At 36.0% G+C, this 20718-nt stretch overlaps 1 protein-coding gene across 1 annotated transcript; it reads right to left on the reverse strand.

Moving 5' to 3' along the window:
- Window positions 1–8474: 8474 nt before the first annotated feature.
- ankk1 (ankyrin repeat and kinase domain containing 1) lies at window positions 8475–14549 on the reverse strand. Its single transcript, XM_079392672.1, has 7 exons — window positions 14285–14549; window positions 13692–13971; window positions 13312–13463; window positions 13154–13203; window positions 12524–12679; window positions 11793–11909; window positions 8475–10426 (listed from the first exon to the last, which is right to left on the reverse strand). Exons 1-7 carry the CDS (start codon window positions 14476–14478, stop codon window positions 9171–9173), a joined length of 2205 nt encoding a protein of 734 aa, XP_079248798.1. The 5' UTR covers window positions 14479–14549; the 3' UTR covers window positions 8475–9170.
- Between the last annotated feature and the right edge of the window lie 6169 nt (window positions 14550–20718).

The following is a 20718-nucleotide window of genomic DNA, read 5'->3' on the forward strand; positions in this document are numbered from 1 at the left end:
TAATTCTTCATTGATAGTATGAACTTACAATGAACTAACAATGAACAAAATATTTTTAATATTAGAAAAATAGTCATGTTCAAAAGATAAAACTTTAAAATTTTATATATTAACACATTTTGGAATTGATTTTAAACATTAAAACATTGATTTCAACATTAAATGGTATATATTTATTAATGATGTAAATTAACAACAGTTAAATAATGTTGTTTTTAACTGGTTAATTCACAAATAACATTAAATATTAACAATATATTTTTTACTTTATTCATTTGTGTTAGAAAAAATTATTCATTTTAGTTAATGGAAAAATAAATCATTAAAAAATGCTTATAAATCATTAAAACCTTTGGTAACTATAATAATTTCTCATTTGTTAGCATTAGTAAATGCATTAACTAACATCAACTACCAATGAAAAATATATTTTCACAGAATTTAAAGTTTTATATGTTGTTCTGTGTGTGTGTTTCACAGAGTTGATGGTTTGGATTAACCCTTTAATTGCCGTATCCCTTAAAACCAAACTGCCAGAGGGTTACTGTGATGCTTGTGCTCGCTGGGCACCGTTTTATCGATGCCACCGGGGTGGCGTATGCATTGGCGGCTTGGGCCCGTCATCGCTGCTCGCAGCTATATTTATTTTTATTTTTTTTATTTTTTATTTCGACTATCCGGGCACTTTTGGGGGCCTTAACGTGCCCGAAAACTCTTGAAAATTGGCACGCACGTTGGAACCTGCGGCCATTAGGACGCCGCTGAGGCTGGGACCCGGGCGTGGCACAGGGGCTCTACGGCGCCCCCTGGAAAATTGTCAGAAAGCTTGATGTATAGCTCACACATACTTGCACGTATTCATATGAAACTCGGTACACATATAGAACTCATTGAGCTGAACAACTTCCGCGCAGCATGTCATAGGCTCCGCCCAACAGGAAGTCGGCTATTCAGGGCTGTTTGAAAAGCGCATGCTCTGGAATTTGATATACTCCTCTGAGGATTTCCATACAATTGCCACCAAACTCGGTGAACATGATCTCAAGACATTGGGGACGCTAAATTGCGAAGATATTTTTGATATGTCGAACGGTTTGCCCTTGGCGAGGCGATGAAGTTATGGCGAAAAATGAGACCCAGGAAATGCCTAATAACGTCCACATACATTGTATGATGTAGATCAAACTTCAGTGATTTGTTCGTTGTATGATGCCGATCGGATAGATGTGACTATAATGACTGAAAGTTATAGCGCCACCAACTGGCTGCAGGAAGTGTGTCGTTTTCAAAATGCTTTGAATTCAGCATCTTCTTTTTACTCTATTTGCTTCAAACTTCACCAGAATAATGTCAAAACATGGCCGATGTAAAACTGTGAAGGGAATATTGATATCTAAAATTATGTTGCCATGGCAACGTGTCAAAGTTGAAAATTCGTTTCTGGTGATTTTGAGGCAGATAACATGTTTAGAATGTCATGAAACTCAACACACATATCAGTATTAATGATAGTTAGACACTGGAAAAAGCTCATAAACGGGCGTGGAAGAGGCACTCTATAGCGCCACCTTTTGTCAAAAATGGGGGGGTTAGTTTTAGCTACAGACACCAAACTCGGTACATAAATTGTTCTAATTAATCCGGACAACTTTCTAATTTACAGTCATTAGCTACGACCAACAGGAAGTCGGCTATATTTATTTTAATGTGGGTTTTTTTTAAAAACGGGCTGTAAACAAATTAATACTCCTCCAAGCAGAAACACGGAAATCACACCAAACATTTTTTATCATGATGCCAAAATACTGAAGATGCTAAATTGCGGACGGATTTAGGATATCTTGAACAATGATTTAATGGCAATTTATTAAAGTTACAGTAAAAAAGATCATTTTTTTTTTTTTTTTATCTTTTAAGAGCAGCTTCCAAACACTTCATAAAAAATTACACACACAGAACAATACAGTCTGAGGATATGTGATTAATTTCATGAATTTACAATACACTATGCAGAGGAGAAAATTTGAAAACTATCAGAGAGTTAGACTTAGACTGCTTCTGAGTGAGAGATCCCTGTCAGCCTGCAGCTGAGTGAGGGGTGGGGGTGGGGGTGGGGTGTGAGTGACTGTGTGAGTGACTGTGTGGATTGAGCCAGTGGGTGAGAGAGAGAAAGAGAGAGAGAGGGTCTGTTTTTTAAAATCTTAAAAAAATGCTTATAAATCATTAAAGATTTTGATAACACTTTATAATAAGGTCTCAATTCTTAACATTAGGAAATGCATTAATTAACGTGAACTAACAATGAAAAATATATTTTTACAGCATGTTAATTCTTCCATGATAGTATGAACTAACAAAGAACAATTTTTTTAAAGCATTTATTAATCTTTTTAATGTTAGAAAATTAGTCATGTTCAAAAGATAAACTTTAAAATGTAATAATATATAAACACATTTTGGAATTAATATTGATCAACATTAAATGGTATATAATTATTAATGATTATATATATATATATATATATATAATGATAGCTACAGACACCAAACTCGGTACATAAATTGTTCTTATTAATCCGGACAACTTTCTAATTTACAGTCATTAGCTACGACCAACAGGAAATCGGCTATTTTTTTTTTTTATGTGTTTTTTTTTTTTTTAAACGGGCTGTAAACAAATTCATACTCCTTCAAGCAGAAACCAAAAATTCACACCAAACATTTTTTCACATGCTTCCAAGATACTGAAGATGCTACATTGCGGACTGATTTAGGATATCTTGAACGGTGATTTAATGGCAATTTATTAAAGTTACAGTAAAAAAGAACACTTTTTTTTTTATCTTTAAAGAGCAGCTTCCAAACACTTCATAAAAAATTACATACACAGAACAATACAGTCTGAGATATGTGATTAATTTCATGAATTTACAATACACTATGGAGAGCAGAAAATTAAAACTATCAGAGATCTCCTGTCACTGTGCTCCTAATGTGTGCGGTAGGTGACTGGGTGGGTGACTGACTGTGTGAGTTCAGTGAGTGTGGAGGGGGAGAGAGAGAGAGAGAGAGAGAGAGAGAGAGGGTCTGTTTAAACTTCTCAATAAAATCCTTAAAAAATGCTTATAAAGCATTAAAGGTTTTGATAACACTTTATAATTAAGTCTCTTTTGTTAACAGTAGGGAATGCATTAATTAACATGAACTAACAATGAAAAATATATTTTTTACAGCATGTTAATTCTTCATTGATAGTATGAACTTACAACGAACTAACAATGAACAAAATATTTTTAATATTAGAAAAATAGTCATGTTCAAAAGATAAAACTTTAAAATGTAATAATATATTAACACATTTTGGAATTGATTTTGATAAACATTAAATGGTATATATTTATTAATGATGTAAATTAACAACAGTTAAATAATGTTGTTTTTAACATTGGTTAATTCACAAATAACATTAAATATTAACAATATATGTTTTACTTTATTCATTTGTGTTAGAATAAATTATTCATGTTAGTTAATGGAAAAATAAATCATTAAAAAATGCTTATAAATCATTAAAACCTTTGGTAACTATAATAATTTCTCATTTGTTAGCATTAGTAAATGCATTAACTAACATCAACTACCAATGAAAAATATATTTTCACAGAATTTAAAGTTTTATATGTTGTTCTGTGTGTGTGTGTTTCACAGAGTTGATGGTTTGGAATAACCCTTTAATTGCCGTATCCCTTAAAACCAAACTGCCAGAGGGTTACTGTGATGCTTGTGCTCGCTGGGCACCGTTTTATCGATGCCACCGGGGTGGCGTATGCTGACGGCTTGGGCCCGTCATCGCTGCTCGCAGCTATATTTATTTTTTATTTTTTTTTTATTTTTTATTTCAATCATCCGGGCACTTTTGGGGGCCTTAACGTGCCCGAAAACTCTCGAAAATTGGCACGCACATTGGAACCTGCGGCCATTAGGACGCCGCTGAGGCTGGGACCCGGGCGTGGCACAGGGGCTCTACGGCGCCCCCTGGAAAATTGTCAGAAAACACGATGTATAGCTCACACATACTTGCACGTATTCATATGAAACTCGGTACACATATAGAACTCATTGAGCCGAACAACTTCCGCACAGCATGTCTTAGGCTCCGCCCAACAGGAAGTCGGCTATTCAGGGCTGTTTAAAAAGCGCATGCTCTGGAATTTGATATACTCCTCTGAGGATTTCCATACGATTGCCACCAAACTCGGTGAACATGATCTCAAGACATTGGGGACGCTAAATTGCGAAGATATTTTTGATATGTCGAACGGTTTGCCCGTGGCGAGGCGATGAAGTTATGGCGAAAAATGAGACCCAGGAAATGCCTAATAACGTCCACATACATTGTATGATGTAGATCAAACTCCAGTGGTTTGTTCGTTGTATGATGCCGATCGGATAGATGTGACTATTATGACTGAAAGTTATAGCGCCACCAACTGGCTGCAGGAAGTGTGTCGTTTTCAAAATGCTTTGAATTCAGCATCTTCTTTTTACTCGATTTGCTTCAAACTTCACCAGAATAATGTCAAAACACGGCCGATGTAAAACTGTGAAGGGAATATTGATATCTAAAATTATGTTGCCATGGCAACGTGTCAAAGTTGAAAATTCGTTTCTGGTGATTTTGAGGCAGATAACATGTTTAGAATGTCATGAAACTCAACACACATATGAGTATTAATGATAGTTAGACACTGGAAAAAGCTCATAAACGGGCGTGGAAGAGACACTCTATAGCGCCACCTTTTGTCAAAAATGAGGGGGTTAGTTTTAGCTACAGACCCCAAACTCGGTACATAAATTGTTCTAATTAATCCGGACAACTTTCTAATTTACAGTCATTAGCTACGACCAACAGGAAGTCGGCTATATTTATTTTAATGTGGGTTTTTTTTAAAAACGGGCTGTAAACAAATTAATACTCCTCCAAGCAGAAACACGGAAATCACACCAAACATTTTTTATCATGATGCCAAAATACTGAAGATGCTAAATTGCGGACGTATTTAGGATATCTTGAACGATGATTTAATGGCAATTTATTAAAGTTACAGTAAAAAAGATAATTTTTTTTTTTTTTTATCTTTTAAGAGAAGCTTCCAAACACTTCATAAAAAATTACATACACAGAACAATATAGTCTGAGGATATGTGATTAATTTCATGAATTTACAATACACTATGCTTAGGAGAAAATTTAAAAACTATCAGAAAGCTGTTAGACTGCTGAGTGAGAGATCCCTGTCACTGCAGCTGAGTGAGGGGTGGGGGTGGGGTGGGGTGTGAGTGACTGTGTGAGTGACTGTGTGGATTGAGGAGCTGGGTGAGAGAGAGAAAGAGAGAGAGAGGGTCTGTTTTTTAAAATCTTTAAAAAATGCTTATAAATCATTAAATAAGGTCTCAATTCTTAACATTAGGAAATGCATTAATTAACGTGAACTAACAATGAAAAATATATTTTTACAGCATGTTAATTCTTCCATGATAGTATGAACTAACAAAGAACAATTTTTTTAAAGCATTTATTAATCTTTTTAATGTTAGAAAAATAGTCATGTTCAAAAGATAAACTTTAAAATGTAATAATATATTAACACATTTTGGAATTAATATTGATCAACATTAAATGGTATATAATTATTAATGTTTATATATATATAATGATAGCTACAGACACCAAACTCGGTACATAAATTGTTCTTATTAATCCGGACAACTTTCTAATTTACAGTCATTAGCTACGACCAACAGGAAGTCGGCTATATTTATTTTAATGTGGGTTTTGTTTTTAAACAGGCTGTAAACAAATTCATACTCCTCCAAACAGAAACACGTAAATCACACCAAACATTTTTTCTTATGATGCCAAAATACTGAAGATGCTAAATTGCGGACGGATTTAGGATATCTTGAACGATGATTTAATGGCAATTTATTAAAATTACAGTAAAAAAGAGAAAACTTTTCTTTTTTTTTTTTCTTTTAAGAGCAGCTTCCAAACACTTTATAAAAAATTACATACACAGAACAATACAGTCTGAGGATATGTGATTAATTTCATGAATTTACAATACACTATGCGGAGGAGAAAATTTAAAAACTATCAGAGTTCTCCTGTCTCTGTGCTTCTAATGTTTGCGGTAGGTGACTGGGTGAGTGACTGACTGTGTGAGTTCAGTGAGTGTGGAGGGGGAGAGAGAGAGGGAGAGAGAGAGAGGGTCTGTTTAAACATCTCAATAAAATCCTTAAAAAATGCTTATAAAGCATTAAAGGTTTTGATAACACTTTATAATTAAGTCTCATTTGTTAACAGTAGTGAATGCATTAATTAACATGAACTAACAATGAAAAATATATTTTTTACAGCATGTTAATTCTTCATTGATAGTATGAACTTACAATGAACTAACAATGAACAAAATATTTTTTATATTAGAAAAATAGTCATGTTCAAAAGATAAAACTTTAAAATGTAATAATATATTAACACATTTTGGAATTGATTTTGATCAACATTAAATGGTATATATTTATTAATGATGTAAATTAACAACAGTTAAATAATGTTGTTTTTTAACATTGGTTAATTCACAAATAACATTAAATATTAACAATATATTTTTTACTTTATTAATTTGTGTTAGAAAAAATTATTCATGTTAGTTAATGGAAAAATAAATCATTAAAAAATGCTTATAAATCATTAAAAGCTTTGGTAACTATAATAATTTCTCATTTGTTAGCATTAGTAAATGCATTAACTAGCATCAACTACCAATGAAAAATATATTTTCACAGAATTTAAAGTTTTATATGTTCTGTGTGTGTGTGTTTCACAGAGTTGATGGTTTGGATTAACCCTTTAATTGCCGTATCCCTTAAAACCAAACTGCCAGAGGGTTACTGTGATGCTTGTGCTCGCTGGGCACCGTTTTATCGATGCCACCGGGGTGGCGTATGCTGACGGCTTGGGCCCGTCATCGCTGCTCGCAGCTATATTTAATGTTTTGAAGCTTTAAAGAAAAATATTCCCTCACAAATTCCACTCAGGATCCAAACACCAACAACTGTTTAATTACATTAAATTGAGGATTTTCGGTTTACTGTGTAAACATGAACACACAAGCACACACTGAGCAGAATTGTTCTTCTTTTCCTTACTTGGAATTAGACACATGACAGGAAATTATATTATTCACACATTTTCAGAACTTTCTAATCTCATGTAAGGTTCTTCTGAGTGAGAAAAACACTTGAGAAACATGCTATTACATAAAAGATTGTTTAATTTCATATTACTGCAATCTGAATGAAGATTGCATCAATTTGTGCTGTAGACACTTTTGTTATTATGCAGACTTTAATGAGACATTCTGTGTGATGTCATGTACATTACAGTGCAAACCACAGTCTGTGATAATGGGCTGCACGTGTTCGGATTCTTTCACAAGCATTGATGTTTTATTAACATATTCGCTTGAGGAAAAAACGCAAACCAGAACCTTGCTAAAAAAAGTGATTGATATTCTGATGTTTGTTTCAAGAGCTCAGAATCCTCATTACAACTTTCTCTGTGACCCAAGAGAGTATGTGAAATTACTGAAATTAACATTGTAATTCAAGCTTTATCTTATGATGTCATGTTTCATGTACCTTGCAGTTTGTGATATACAAAACTGGTGCATTTCAAGTTTACACCTGTTAAATATGAATAATGTAATGATGTCTACCATACTACCAGGCCAGTTATTATATAACTGTATAATGACATAGAATGGAGGTTGTTACATTCATTGTATATAGCCCCCCCCCCCCCTTTGTGTTTAGGTCAAAGCTTTCAAATGTGAGCGGAAGCCTGCTGGGAAGCAATAAGCATGATGTCAAACAGGTTTTTTGGCTTTTGTTTGTGAAAGTAACATGCCATTTGAATGGTTAGGATTTTTTCACCATGGCATGTGCGTGTCTGACAGTAGTGGAATTCATTCAGGTATGAATGTATTAAACCATGTTAAATACATGATTAGGTATCAAAATACCACACTTTGTGGTAGGAAATTTTGTCTACATAAATTACCATTAATAAGTTATTTTACTCCTCTAATATGATGTGATTTTTAAATTAAACTGGATATTCAGCAAGAAAAGAATTTGTGTGGATAGATTATATTGTTGTACGCCAGAATGGAGCCAGACCAAATGTGAGTGTGCTAAATAATCATTATCTGTGTAATTATTAAAAGAGAAATAACCCCCCCCCCCCCCCCCCCCCCCCCCCAAAAAAAAAAAAAAAGTCATAATTTACACTAATGTCATTACATTGATTTTCTTTCTTTTGTGGAACATAAAATAATATATTTTAAGAAATATCTCAGTGTTTTTTTTCTCCATACAATGAAAGCCAATTGTCACCAAAATATTTTGGTTACCAGCAAATATAGTCTTTAATGTTCCACAGATAAAAAATAAAGCCATACAATTTTGGAACAACATGAGGATTTTATGTAATCAAGACAGAATTTTACTTTATGGGTAAATTATCCATTTAACATTTTTTAATAGCCAGTGTGACCTAAGTGAATAAACAGATATAGAAAGTTGTTTCAGTGATGGAGCAAGTTATTATTTTTTTTATTAAATATTACAAAAACAAACAATTGTTTTAGGAATAACATGCTCTGATGAATTATTCAAGATAAATAAACTAATGCAATTTTGATTTTGTTGACTTCCACTACATACTGCTAGTAATAAAATCCTTCATTCATAACATTTCCATTCTGAGAACAAGTCAAGTCAAGACACCTTTATTTATATAGCGCTTTTAACAATGTAAGTTGTGTCAAAGCAACTGCACAATATCAAAAAAGGAAAATAGTGTGTCAATAATGTAAAATTAAAAGATTAAAAAAAAGATTTTCAGTTAAAGGCATTTCATTATTGAGCTCTTAACCGAACCCAAACAAAGGCGTTAAATTCTAGGAATCTAAATCACAACAGCAGGACTGTTTATAAGAACAGGCTTTGCAGGAGGAAGGAAATCAATAGCAGAAATCAATGCTCCACTCCCTCTAATGGTGGAGTTATCTGTCACCAAACACGGCTCGCTCTCCGGTGTGCTAACTGTTCAGTAGCTCCACGGCTTCTGTATTGTTGCACCGTCGAGCCAAGGTTAAGGCGGTACATCCTTTCGAGTCCTGCATATTGCGCTGTGCATTATTCATCAGCAAGGCTTTGATGATTGGGATGTTGCTGAGCTGTATGGCTAAATGCAATGGCGTCGACTGGCTGTTATTCTGGGCGTTCACATTGGCTTGGTGAGATATCAACTGCAAAACGCTAGGGAAGCAGCTACTGTTACAGGCTAAGTGTAGGGCTGTCCAGCCATTATCCTCGGCCAGGTTAGGGTCGGCACCTGCTGTTAGCAGCACAGTCACCACCTCCTCCTGCCCATGATGGCAAGCAAGGTGCAGAGGAGTCCAACCATCTTTCCCTTGGACGTTGACTGAGCCATGGTGCTCCTCCAACATGAGGACAGTCTCCGGATGGCCTTTTAGGGCTGCCAGGTGCATGGCTGTCCAATTCTGATAGGTTCTGATATCGGGGTCGACTCCTTTACTCAACAGGAGCCTGCAGATACCTGTGTAACCCTTTAGAGCAGCAAAATGTAGGGGACTGTAGCTTTGCTCATCGACTGTTTTCACATCAGCCCCATTATTAACCAGCAAACGGACCACCCTGAAGTGCCCCTCGTCTGCCGCCAAGTGTAGGGAAGTGGATTGAAGATTATCCGGTTTGTTAACGTCAGCTCCGTTTTTGAGTAAGAGGTTGACGATGTTCACGTGACCGTAAATGCAAGCCACGTGAAGCGGCGTACGGCCAGACTGGCGCTCCTGCTCATCCACGGCATCCTGACGCCGGAGCAGGATTCTCACGATGTGCTCATAGCCGTTCTGAGCAGCAAGATGCAAAGGCGTCCACCCGTCCTTCTCCTTGGCATCAGCTCTCGCCTTATTGTCTAACAAAAGTCGAACGGCTCTGTCGTCGCCAGCCTGTACGGCAAAATGCAGCGCGGTCCATTGGTCGCCATCGCTGAGATTGACGTCAGCCCCACAATCTGTCAGCAAGCTGCAGATCTCGTAAAATTTGTGCAGAACTGCAACGATGAGCGGGGTGTAGCCTTTTACACTCTGGCAATTCACCGAGGCTCCCAGATTCAGGACCATCTGCATACTTTCTCTGTCCCCGCTTGCCACGGCGTGATGAAGGAGAGAGTTGTTGTCTCGGAAGACCATAGACACGTGCTCTTTACGCAGAACTTTCTTAAAGCTCTCAAAGTCTTTCTTTATAAGGAGAGAGTGAATGCTAGAATCATCTGTAAGGGAAAAAAATTGGATGGAGGACAGTTTTATTTAGAGTAAGAGCGTGGAGAGTTTATACAGACAAAAAAAAAAAAAGAGATTGGATACGAGGACTTGGACAAAATACTTGCCTGAGGAGTCAGCTGTTTTCTTTGGCTAATGGAGGGAAACCAAAATTGAATGTTATTTATATTTTGTGACTAATAACACAATTTGCTGACATTAGAAAGAGGTAAAAAAAAAATGGTGTTCACTGTCACGGTTTTCACAAACTTGCGTATTTCCTCATTTACACAGAGATAATAAGAGCATTGTTTTCAAAAACTTGCACTTCGAAATCTGTTTTCAAAAGTTTGCATTTTTAGGCCCCAAAATATACAGTTTTTTTGTAGATTAAAAGACAAAATATATTAAACGTTTTCAATTTTTAGTTGAAAACAGTGATGTGTAATTTCCCCCTAAAGCCAACTGAAGAGTTGAACTGCAATTGACCATTGGCAAAAACCTGCCCTCATTAGTTACTGTTGCTATGTCCGACAAGCCATGCCGCTCTCACGCCACACACCATGTTCTCACACAGTAAAAATAAATCATGGAGCAAAGAGGAAACTGACAAACCAGCCGACAGATTAGACACAGCCACTTACTTCTGGTATGAAACAAGCTCTCAGCTTTCAAATTTAGTTTTTTTTAAGGCAATTTGATCAATAAATATAGTTGTGTGGCTCTTTAATGTGTCGTGACATCACTGTATTGCCTTAGTTCAACCAATCGTCTTTTCATATTTACTTAAGCACAAAATAAACATGAATGAACATCAGAACGTGTTTTATTTCAACTGCGGAAAGACACAATACACAACGTCAGCCTCAATACACAACATTTTTCAAGTTTAAGTCCACCGAAGTTAATTACTCTCCTGTCTTATTTGTTTGTCGGGCAAGATGGCAGTTTCGGCATTATAATTGGTCAGATAGCCTGTCAATCAAGCTCTTTGCGAACGGTCAATTGCATCACAACAAGCAGGTCTCCAGCTGCAGTCTTGCTAGTCAAGCTAATCTTCATGTTTAAAAACATGTTGTGCATCATCAAGCAAGTGTTCAACATTACCGCCAATTGTAGTTCGACTAACGTGCATAAATACTGGACCAAGCAGAGCTGCAATCTATTTACATTAGTCTATTAATCTGAACTGGACTGGTAAAATTTCAAACCAAAAAAAAAACTGTTTGGTATAAATAATTTTGTGAATGAATATTTTACCATGATTAAATGATTCCTTAACATTGAGAAAATAGTGGAATGTGTTAACAGGTCCCTGAGTATTACTCAAACAGTCTTCCCTTTTTGCTGATAGTGTACTGTGGTCTAAACATGCACTGGAAGAGTCACTTACGTTCCATACATGTTCAGGCAGACGCTTTCTTATCTCACTCCTTGCATTAGTGTCTGGGATTTTTAGGACTTCGCTAAGGACTTCAGTCAACCGAACGGTCTCTGCAGAGAAATGGAGATGATGCAGCTGAATGTCACTTTGGGGAGCAGTTTTGCTCTAGCTCTTTTTCAGGCCTTCTTATACAAGAGTGATCATTTGGATAAAAATGTGTGCAAACGGCCAGCCAATGACTGTCAGCCTTTTAGCCGCTTTCATAGAGGAGTAACTTAATTGGGCAGTGTATGAGATAAAATCATAGCGCAGGGGATATAACTGTGCTAATCACACAGCATTTTAAGTAATCTGATGTACAATATTAATTGTATTCGACTCATTATACAACACGACACTGCAATAGAATTAGCAGAAGCTAATAAAACTACTTTAATGCTCGAACACAAACAGTGAATGTTCAATTCATTATCGCAGTCACTAAATCAAATAATTTAATTAGAACTTTTACTGAAGGTGACCTGAGGAAGAAACAGTCACAGAGGAACTGGGAGGCTGATAAAAGATGCAGCAATGTTGGTTCTTTGCTCATTGCTATTTCAGAATAGTAAGACAACTGAGTAAACGTCTACTGGGATTTTTGTAATGCATTTTAGCTGCATATAATCAAGCACTATTATAGTCTTCATTAAACAGAAACAAGAACAAAAATGAGGTTTGTTACCAGAGAAAGCCGGTCTGCGGCTGCAGTCTTGGTGCCAACATTGCTGCATGACACCAATCATGTCCTCGCACTCAGGGGGCTTGTCTTCAGGGATCTTCTCTACACCAGGCCTTTTGCCAGATGACACTCTGATTAATATTTCTGTCATATTCAGACCTGTGACAAGGAGAATAGAACAAATTGCTTGGAGTGTTATTTTTGTACTATACAAACTCCAAATAATGCACTTGTAAACAAACACTTGTGCTTCACTCTCAGAACAAACAGAGAGGAAAAGGAACTTGCTACAAACTCATTTTCTTCAATAAACAGTGAGTGGAAGATGGTTCAAAAATTGTGGCTGGCAACCTCAGGTGGTTAAGCTGTTTTGTTCTGTATTCTTTTATACGTTTGTTTTATGTATTCTTTTATATGTATATGTATGTTTTTTTTGTTTTGTTTTTTTTTGCAGTCAACATTATTACCAAAATGCAGGATGTTTAAATATAGTTTAAAAGATTGTTTAAAAGTTTCATATATTAAAAATAAATGATTTTTTTTCTAGAAAAAAACCTGGGTTGAATGACGAATGCAAAACTACAATTTGTGTAAAAATCTGTGGAAAGTGCCAAAATTAGGAACAATAAATACCTTGATATGCACGCTGCTGAGTTAGAATTTCCCACATAATAATAGAAATGCTGCAAAGTGAGAATGTTTAGATGTTTACTTCATGGCATATCATAAATCACTGTCAAAATGTAAATTTATGCACATACTGTGAAGTACTTTAAATTATGAACTCTCACCTGTAAACATCATACTTTGTTCCAGGTGGTTCAGGATTCTGGGTAAAAGTCTCTGGAGGCACATAGTTTATGTTCCCTCGAGCTGTCAGGTGTTCAATAAACTCTGTCTTACCAGAAAATTCCTCCCATTTAATGAGGCCAAAATCTGAAATCTTTAAAGACAAAAAAAGGTCTGAAACCATGAAAAACTCTAAGGTTGTATATTTCAACCTAAATAATGTGTAGAAAGTAGCATTAAAGACTGATAAAAGCGCTACCTATAAAACCGTATTATAAGGGTTTCCAAAACCACTCTTTCTTATAAAGTCTTTATAAAGTCTCTTTTTACCAGAAATAGATTCAGAAACATTTGACATTAAGAGCAGTAGTATCTGACTCACCTTTATGTGCAGATGATCATCAAGAAGAATGTTAGCTGGCTTCAAGTTCAAATGAAGAATGGGTGGTTTCATGCTGTGCAGAAAATTCATGCCCATTGTCATCTCATGGATCATTTGGAACTTCTTGGGCCACATTAAGGAATGACTGCTGAGGAGGTTGTCCAAGGATCCCTTTCTCATATATTCCATCACTAAACCAGGTGGATCTTTGCTTATTCCATAAATGGAGATTAAATAATTGAACTTCAGTCTTCCAATTTTGGACATCTGTGCCATGTTCCTGGGCCATAAAATATTAAATTATAGTATATATATATATATATATATATATATATATATATATATATATACACATTTATATATAGGCCTACATACACTCACACACACACACACACACACACACACACACACAATATACAGAGTAAAATACAAAATAAAAAGACAAACATAATATACAGTATATTTCATATTTACTATAGTTAAATTTTAATAAAACAATCTTATATAATACATGAAAAACTACCAACTACTTACAATCTCATAGTTTTAACAGTAATATAGTTTTAATCTTCAAATCTAATGTGTACTTGTACCTGTAATCGTTGATCGTTGTCTTTAAGGCACATGTTTCCCGCCAGACTTTAACCTTCACCTTATAGACACGACCAAACTTGCGCTCAGCCAGTTTCTCCCAGTCACTTTCAAACTCGTCTTTATTAAAATGAGTAAATCTCTCCAGGCTGCCATCTCTGAAAGAATCCTGTACACTGGAATTAGCTGCTGTCATTTTGTTTTCCAGTCTCAGGAAATGAAGACGCTGCCCTTCGACATCTCTTCATGGTACACAGAAACCAGGTCAAGGAAACAGATATTAAACAAAAAGCTCTGCTGGTTTTGGTGGGAGGAGTCAGAGCACTGATTATTAGAATAGAAATGTAACAAAGCCAGTTTGAATGAGGTACACAGGTGAGGCTGAGAGATTTGTGCGGGACACCTGATAACCAGATATACCAGGTTCATGTTTTTACATAACAATGGGAATTGCCTCATAAGGCATGTGTGCATGTGTGGTTTATTGCTAGGGAAGCAGTTTCATTTTATTTCATTTACTTCGGAATGTCCAAAGATATTTGATGCTAAATAATTAATTGAAGGTTAATTGTCTTACAGTTCAACAGATACATAAAGTGCTTGATACATTTTCATTGTAATTACTGTTGTTCTCTGGAAGTTTTCCCATTGTTCATTAATCACAGCGCAACGTCTTGAATTTCTTGGCACATTAGCAAAATCCTGTGGAGTGAATGTTATTCTAAGCCAAACTGTGATGCAAATTACTGTAATCTTCAATGACAGGCTTTCAAAGAATAAAGTAATAATACTAATAACACTAATTAACAATCAAGCAGTGCACAGCACTTTTAGGTGACGATGCCTTGCCTCTTAAGCGCTCTTGTAACGCTTTTGAAGGAAAGACTTGGCATTCAGCCGCGGCGATTCAGTCTTTGTCGGCCACCCGAAGAGACACTTCATCCTTTAAGAAGTGCACAAAGAGCCAGCCACTGCATTTCAACACGAATACGGACTCTGTTGATTTTCTGCTAGGGTATATATCGATGCAAGAACCAGATTCACAGTCAAAAGGTGTCATAATGTTCTGCTTTGTAATGATGTGGTGAAGGTGGCAGTACTTTTCAGTGTGTAGTGTGCAAAGCATTTGAAACGACTGTAAATGACCTTTTACCATGTAAGATAACGGAATCAATAAGCTAATTACCTTAATTACTGAAGGAGTAATTACGCAACAAACAACCACAAGTGTTTCTAATGGGCTGTTTCTCTACTTTCAAAGATTTAATATCTTAGTTTATTTCTTTTCAGTTCTGTGACATATTTGCTTCATTTCCCGTTGGGCCCATTTTGATTGTACTTTCAATTACAAGAAGCCATTATGTTTTTTATTAAGTGATCTTCAAGACAGTAAATCTGCTGTGCCCCTAAGTTGTCCCAGCCTGGCGGTGGGATTTACAAAGAGATGCATCTCAAAGGCAGTGTGCTTGTTACTACTTAATTGCTTCTTTTTTCCTCCAACGGCAATTATTTGAAAGGGAAACACATAATGTGAAACCTAAGAAGCTGAACAACATGTCTAATCTCCGAGAGCGCTGGGGTAGTGACACATAAACGGAAGCATTCATGTATGCCTTTGACATCAGTACGTCTTACATTAAAGAATGGTAAATCTCTATAGGGAATGTTAGGATGAGCAACCCAAAACCTAAAGATGACAATTCTGTCATTGTTTATTAACCCTCATGTTGCTCCAAACCTGATTTACTTTTGTTCTTCTGTGGACCACCAAGGAGGATATTTTAAGAAATGTCTTATTGTTCTTGTTCATCCATACAGTGAATCTTGTTTTAGACTCCATTAACTTTCACAGTTATTCTTCAAAATATCTTTAGTTTTCACCCCAGGTGAATAGAGTAAAAACAAATAACTAATAGATATTACCATATACCCAGTTGATTGATTTCATTAGGAATTACAAACATTTTTTGTATTACATGTTTTCTGAAATGTCATGTTTAAGTATGCAAATGAGGTGTTATCTAATTAAATATGCGCTAACTGCATACATTTTACAACAAAAATCTTAACATTGGATGAAGCCCGGTTCAAAATACTTGCTTTATTTTGTTTGGATATCTCTTTTTATCACATACATTTAAAAATACTGACAAAAGCCAGATAAAAAGTTTTTTTTTTGTTTTGTTGTATAAATGTTGTATAAAATCAGGCAAATTATACATGAACAAACCTCTTTAAAAACCTATGGAATATAGATAGAAATAAAACTGTAAAATATGGTGTATGTAAGTGATACTGAAGTGGGGATTTTTTACTCAGCAGCAGGAGAAAAATCACATTTTGAGAAAATAGCCTTTGAAGAATTAATTGTGACTGAAATCTACAAACACAAACAGATAAAGTGCTATAAAAGAAGCACTTAAAATGTATTTGGGATGTTTTCCTTCCACTAGTCTGAAAAAATATTTTGAGAAATACCAAAATATTAAAATTGACAAGTGCATAAAAAAGTATAGTGTCTACAGTCACAGTAAATTATCACTAGCGTGTCAATTTTCTATTGGACAGTCTGTGTGACCAACTTGAACCCACTGCGAAAATGTTTGCCTTCACATGAAATTCACAGAAATGATAGCATTTTGCAGGTGAAAATTTGTGGAACCAAGGTAAATCTGACTGCTCCTTTACACAGAGGAAAGAAAGGTTTTAGAACGACATGAGGGCAAGCTGTTGTATGAATTATCCCTTTAAACAGCTGTCAGTTTACATTATTTACACATTTACTTAGCATGTATATGTGTTCACAATGAAATGGCTGACTGGCTTGCATTTTTTACATCTCTACTGTAATATTTAAAGCATGGCACTATGATAGAATAATCGCGTATTCAAGAGCACTTTGGGCCTCTTTTAACAATGATAATAGTTTCATCAGATTCCCAGTGCAGTTAACTAAACATAATGATAAGCAATTCAAAAACTGTCAGATAATGATTGAATGCTCAATGCAGATTTCAGTCTGGTTTGCAGTGAGCTCTGTTCTGTTAGCATTCACAAAGGGCCCTGGACCAGCAGTAAGCAAACCTTTGCAGACAACGTCTGTTTGCCATCCAGACAAGAAAGAGAGCCAAACACGCCAGCAAACAGCCGACCATTGAGCTGATAATCACCACCACGGCTTCAGTGTAATCTGTACGGCATTAACAAACCAAATCAAACCAACAGTTCGGTTGAAATATTTTTCCATTAGTTTGTTTTATTACCCCACCAGAACAACTCGTTAATAAGTTACCTGCTGTTTCAGAGATTGATGAATTGTCTGCTTCTTTCAAAACAGGGCCGAAAGAAATGCGGTTTCCCGTGCTGCTGAAGATGGCCCCTGCTTCCTCTCCGAGATGCGTATTTCGACTCTGAACGCACTGCTGAGATGAGAAATGGATAATCAATAATATCATCATCATCCTGAAATCAAGCCATTATATGGGGCCAAAATAAATCCCCTGAATTTCTGCATACTTTAAACTTGTTTACAGTCTCGACAAGTTATTCTGTTAGCCTACGAATTGCCGACCACTTCACTTTATGTCTTGCAGTGAGAGAGTAACAAGCCGGGGAAGATCATTTATTAAGAAACTGCAGACGCTGTCATCAAAACAGGGAGAGTAATGAAAAGTAGAAAATCTTTCAGGAGAAATATTGAGACCTCTTCAACAGTGATAAATGATCCCCAAGTTTTCATCTGTGAGGCCTGCTTCAGACTCACCCTCTCGCACTCAGAATGGTTCCTCAAACACACGCTCAGGTCACAGTGCAGGTAAGCGGTGGAGTAATTGATCATCTGGAAGAGACTGATGGTGAAGCTGGCCCTCTTTGACAGGACGCTAGGAAGCAGTCTAATGCCATGAGGGTCTATAGGTAGCCTGAGGGAGTTCACATCAAAGAGACACATTAGCTCTGATAGTGCGAACACAACTAAAATAATGAACTTGCCGGGTAATGCAAAAGGAGGTGAAACGTCTGCCGCTAAAAAGCGTGACAATTAAATCCAGTGGATGAAGAGCTATATGCAAATATCTGATGGTTTTGAAATTATGATAACAATTAGAGCAGTGGTTTGATTTAGTCCAACGTGAGATGGATACAGTTTCTGGTTTATTTGAACATCATTTAACATAAAAAAGGAGAAATGCACAAAAGGCTTATTTTAACCATTTATCTTATACTATCATTGGCATACAGCATATAGCATATTTTTGTACATTACCATTTATTAATGTCTGCATAACTCTGTCTGTTTTCTAAATTCATCTTGTTGATGTTTTTGTGACCAATTCAGCCATGCATGTGTTTCATTAAATAAAAAGGGCTTAAAATCAAAATGTCACGTTTCAAATGTGGTGACATTTGCTGGACTTCAGTCATTACTCTACTAAAATTAGATATTTTTTATGATTTATTTTTGGCGTTTTATGCCTTTATTTAGCTAGGACAGTCAGTGGACAGGAAACGAAGTGGGAGAGAGAGGGGGGGGGATGGGATCGAGAAAGGTCCGTAAGCTGGGACTCGAACTCAGGACACCCGAAGCGCAACAGCAACATGTCGGCATGCTGCTCAAGAGGCTATCGGCGCCGACAGATCATTTTTTAAAAACACATTTTTACACAGCTTCAAAGTAACTACAACAATACAATAAGGAACATATTTAGTGAAGTCTTTACATTTCCATCGGTCTGACCCATTTATGCAGATCTGCAGACTACGGTCAATCGGCCAATCATAACGATGTTTAGGCACTGCCACCCCTCGAGTCACTTTTCATCTGTACGATAAGAATGCAACACATTTGATGTGATCGAGTCAAAAAATTCAAGAATAATAAGGATACCCTAGTAAAAAAGTAATATATTTAAAATATAATCATTTCATACTAAGTATAGTTCAAATCTATTAACATATTTACTGACATATCGCTCAAAACTTACTGATATAAAAATTTTGGCACACAATAGCCTACTACTTGTGCACAAATCTTAATATAGCCTAAAATGTCACTATTGATGAGGATTGTATGATCTTTGAATAATATTGGTCTTTAAATGAAATACATTTAAAGTGTACATGAAGTATACTCACAATACTTCCACTTTAGCACAATCAAATATATTTAAGTATATCTTTAGTTGGACTTCAGCACTACTTCTGCACAATTAAAGTGCATTGAGTACACAATTAGTTTAATTAGTCCAATTTAGTGGACTTTTAAGTATACCAGCTTAATATACCAAAAGTACAACTGCAGGGTATTATTAAGTACATAAATATGTAAATGTATTTGTTGTATACTTAGCACAAAATAAACGTATTTCAAATCCATTGTAGTATATTTATTTTTCACTAGGTTAAATAAAATTAAATAAGTATCTAATCAAAATTCAAAGATACTACTTGTATTATACTTTAAATGGCAAAGAATAGTGCAGGAGTATGCAAAAAGGGGAAGTACTGACTGCCTTCCTCTGAACGTTTATCTGCTGTTTTCGACGTTCTCCGGTGTAATTTGCAAAAATTACTTCCTTATCAATTTTATTTGATGAAACGAGACCTCCCATGTCTCTCCTGATTGAAAATGTTAAACAAGAGCTCATTGCTGTACTTCCAAAATACTGAATTTTGAAAGAATGTACCTCACAGAAGTTTATTTTGATAAAAGGTTTAATACATATATTTACTGAAAGTGCCAAAATATCCAGAGACAGCACAATGTGTAATGTGCTATTGGCAACAGAGCTGAGAGACTCACAGAAAGTGAATACTTCACACACTAGCAGTGACACAGACATCAGCAGTTTACTGTACTGCTCTAACAGCTCGATATAGGGACATGCTTTGCCCAGGATATGTATAGCTTTCTCAAGTTAAACAGTTTGAGGGAATGTTTCTTAGCCAATCATTATAATGCTGTGATAAGGTGACCAGTTAAAACGTAGCTGAGTCAAGCAAACAGGAACTAATGCTGATGTATTAAACTTCCACATAAAAATATGGGAGATGGGATCCGTATAATCCAGCCATGCTCTGACCATGTAGCTGATTTGGTACCATAATGTGAAATGTGGCCTGGTTCAAGGGCACCATGTGATTTCAGTTAATCTAAAATAACCTGAGAGGTGCACATTACCTGGAAAAAACACAGCAGGTGGTGTTAAATTCATCAAGTCTGACGGAAGGCGAGAGGCAGCAGGATTTTATCTCTAGGTTCACCTGGCTGTTATTTGTTTTGAGGCTGATGACGACACGTAGGTTTCCGAGGGCAGGGATGAGATCTCCGGGCATGATATCTCTCTCCAAGTTCAGACTCATCTCTGCTGTGTAGTTGCCAGTGCCGCAGATATCATCTGAGATTTGCGCCAGACTGGAAGAAGACAATCAGACGGTC

Source organism: Barbus barbus (assembly GCF_936440315.1).
Source record: "Barbus barbus genome assembly, chromosome: 34".
Classification (NCBI taxonomy): Eukaryota; Metazoa; Chordata; class Actinopteri; order Cypriniformes; family Cyprinidae; genus Barbus; species Barbus barbus.

What these genes read in the sequence shown, in the direction of transcription:
- ankk1 (XM_079392672.1), bottom strand. Translation starts at nt 14,478, where the DNA reads ATGACAGCAGCTAATTCCAGTGTACAGGATTCTTTCAGAGATGGCAGC. An exon ending in CCGCAGACCGGCTTTCTCTG is followed by an intron (nt 11,910 to 12,523) that starts GTAACAAACCTC and finishes ATTTCTCTGCAG; the next exon opens with AGACCGTTCGGTTGACTGAA. An exon ending in GAACGTAAGTGACTCTTCCA is followed by an intron (nt 10,427 to 11,792) that starts GTGCATGTTTAG and finishes TTTCCCTTACAG; the next exon opens with ATGATTCTAGCATTCACTCT.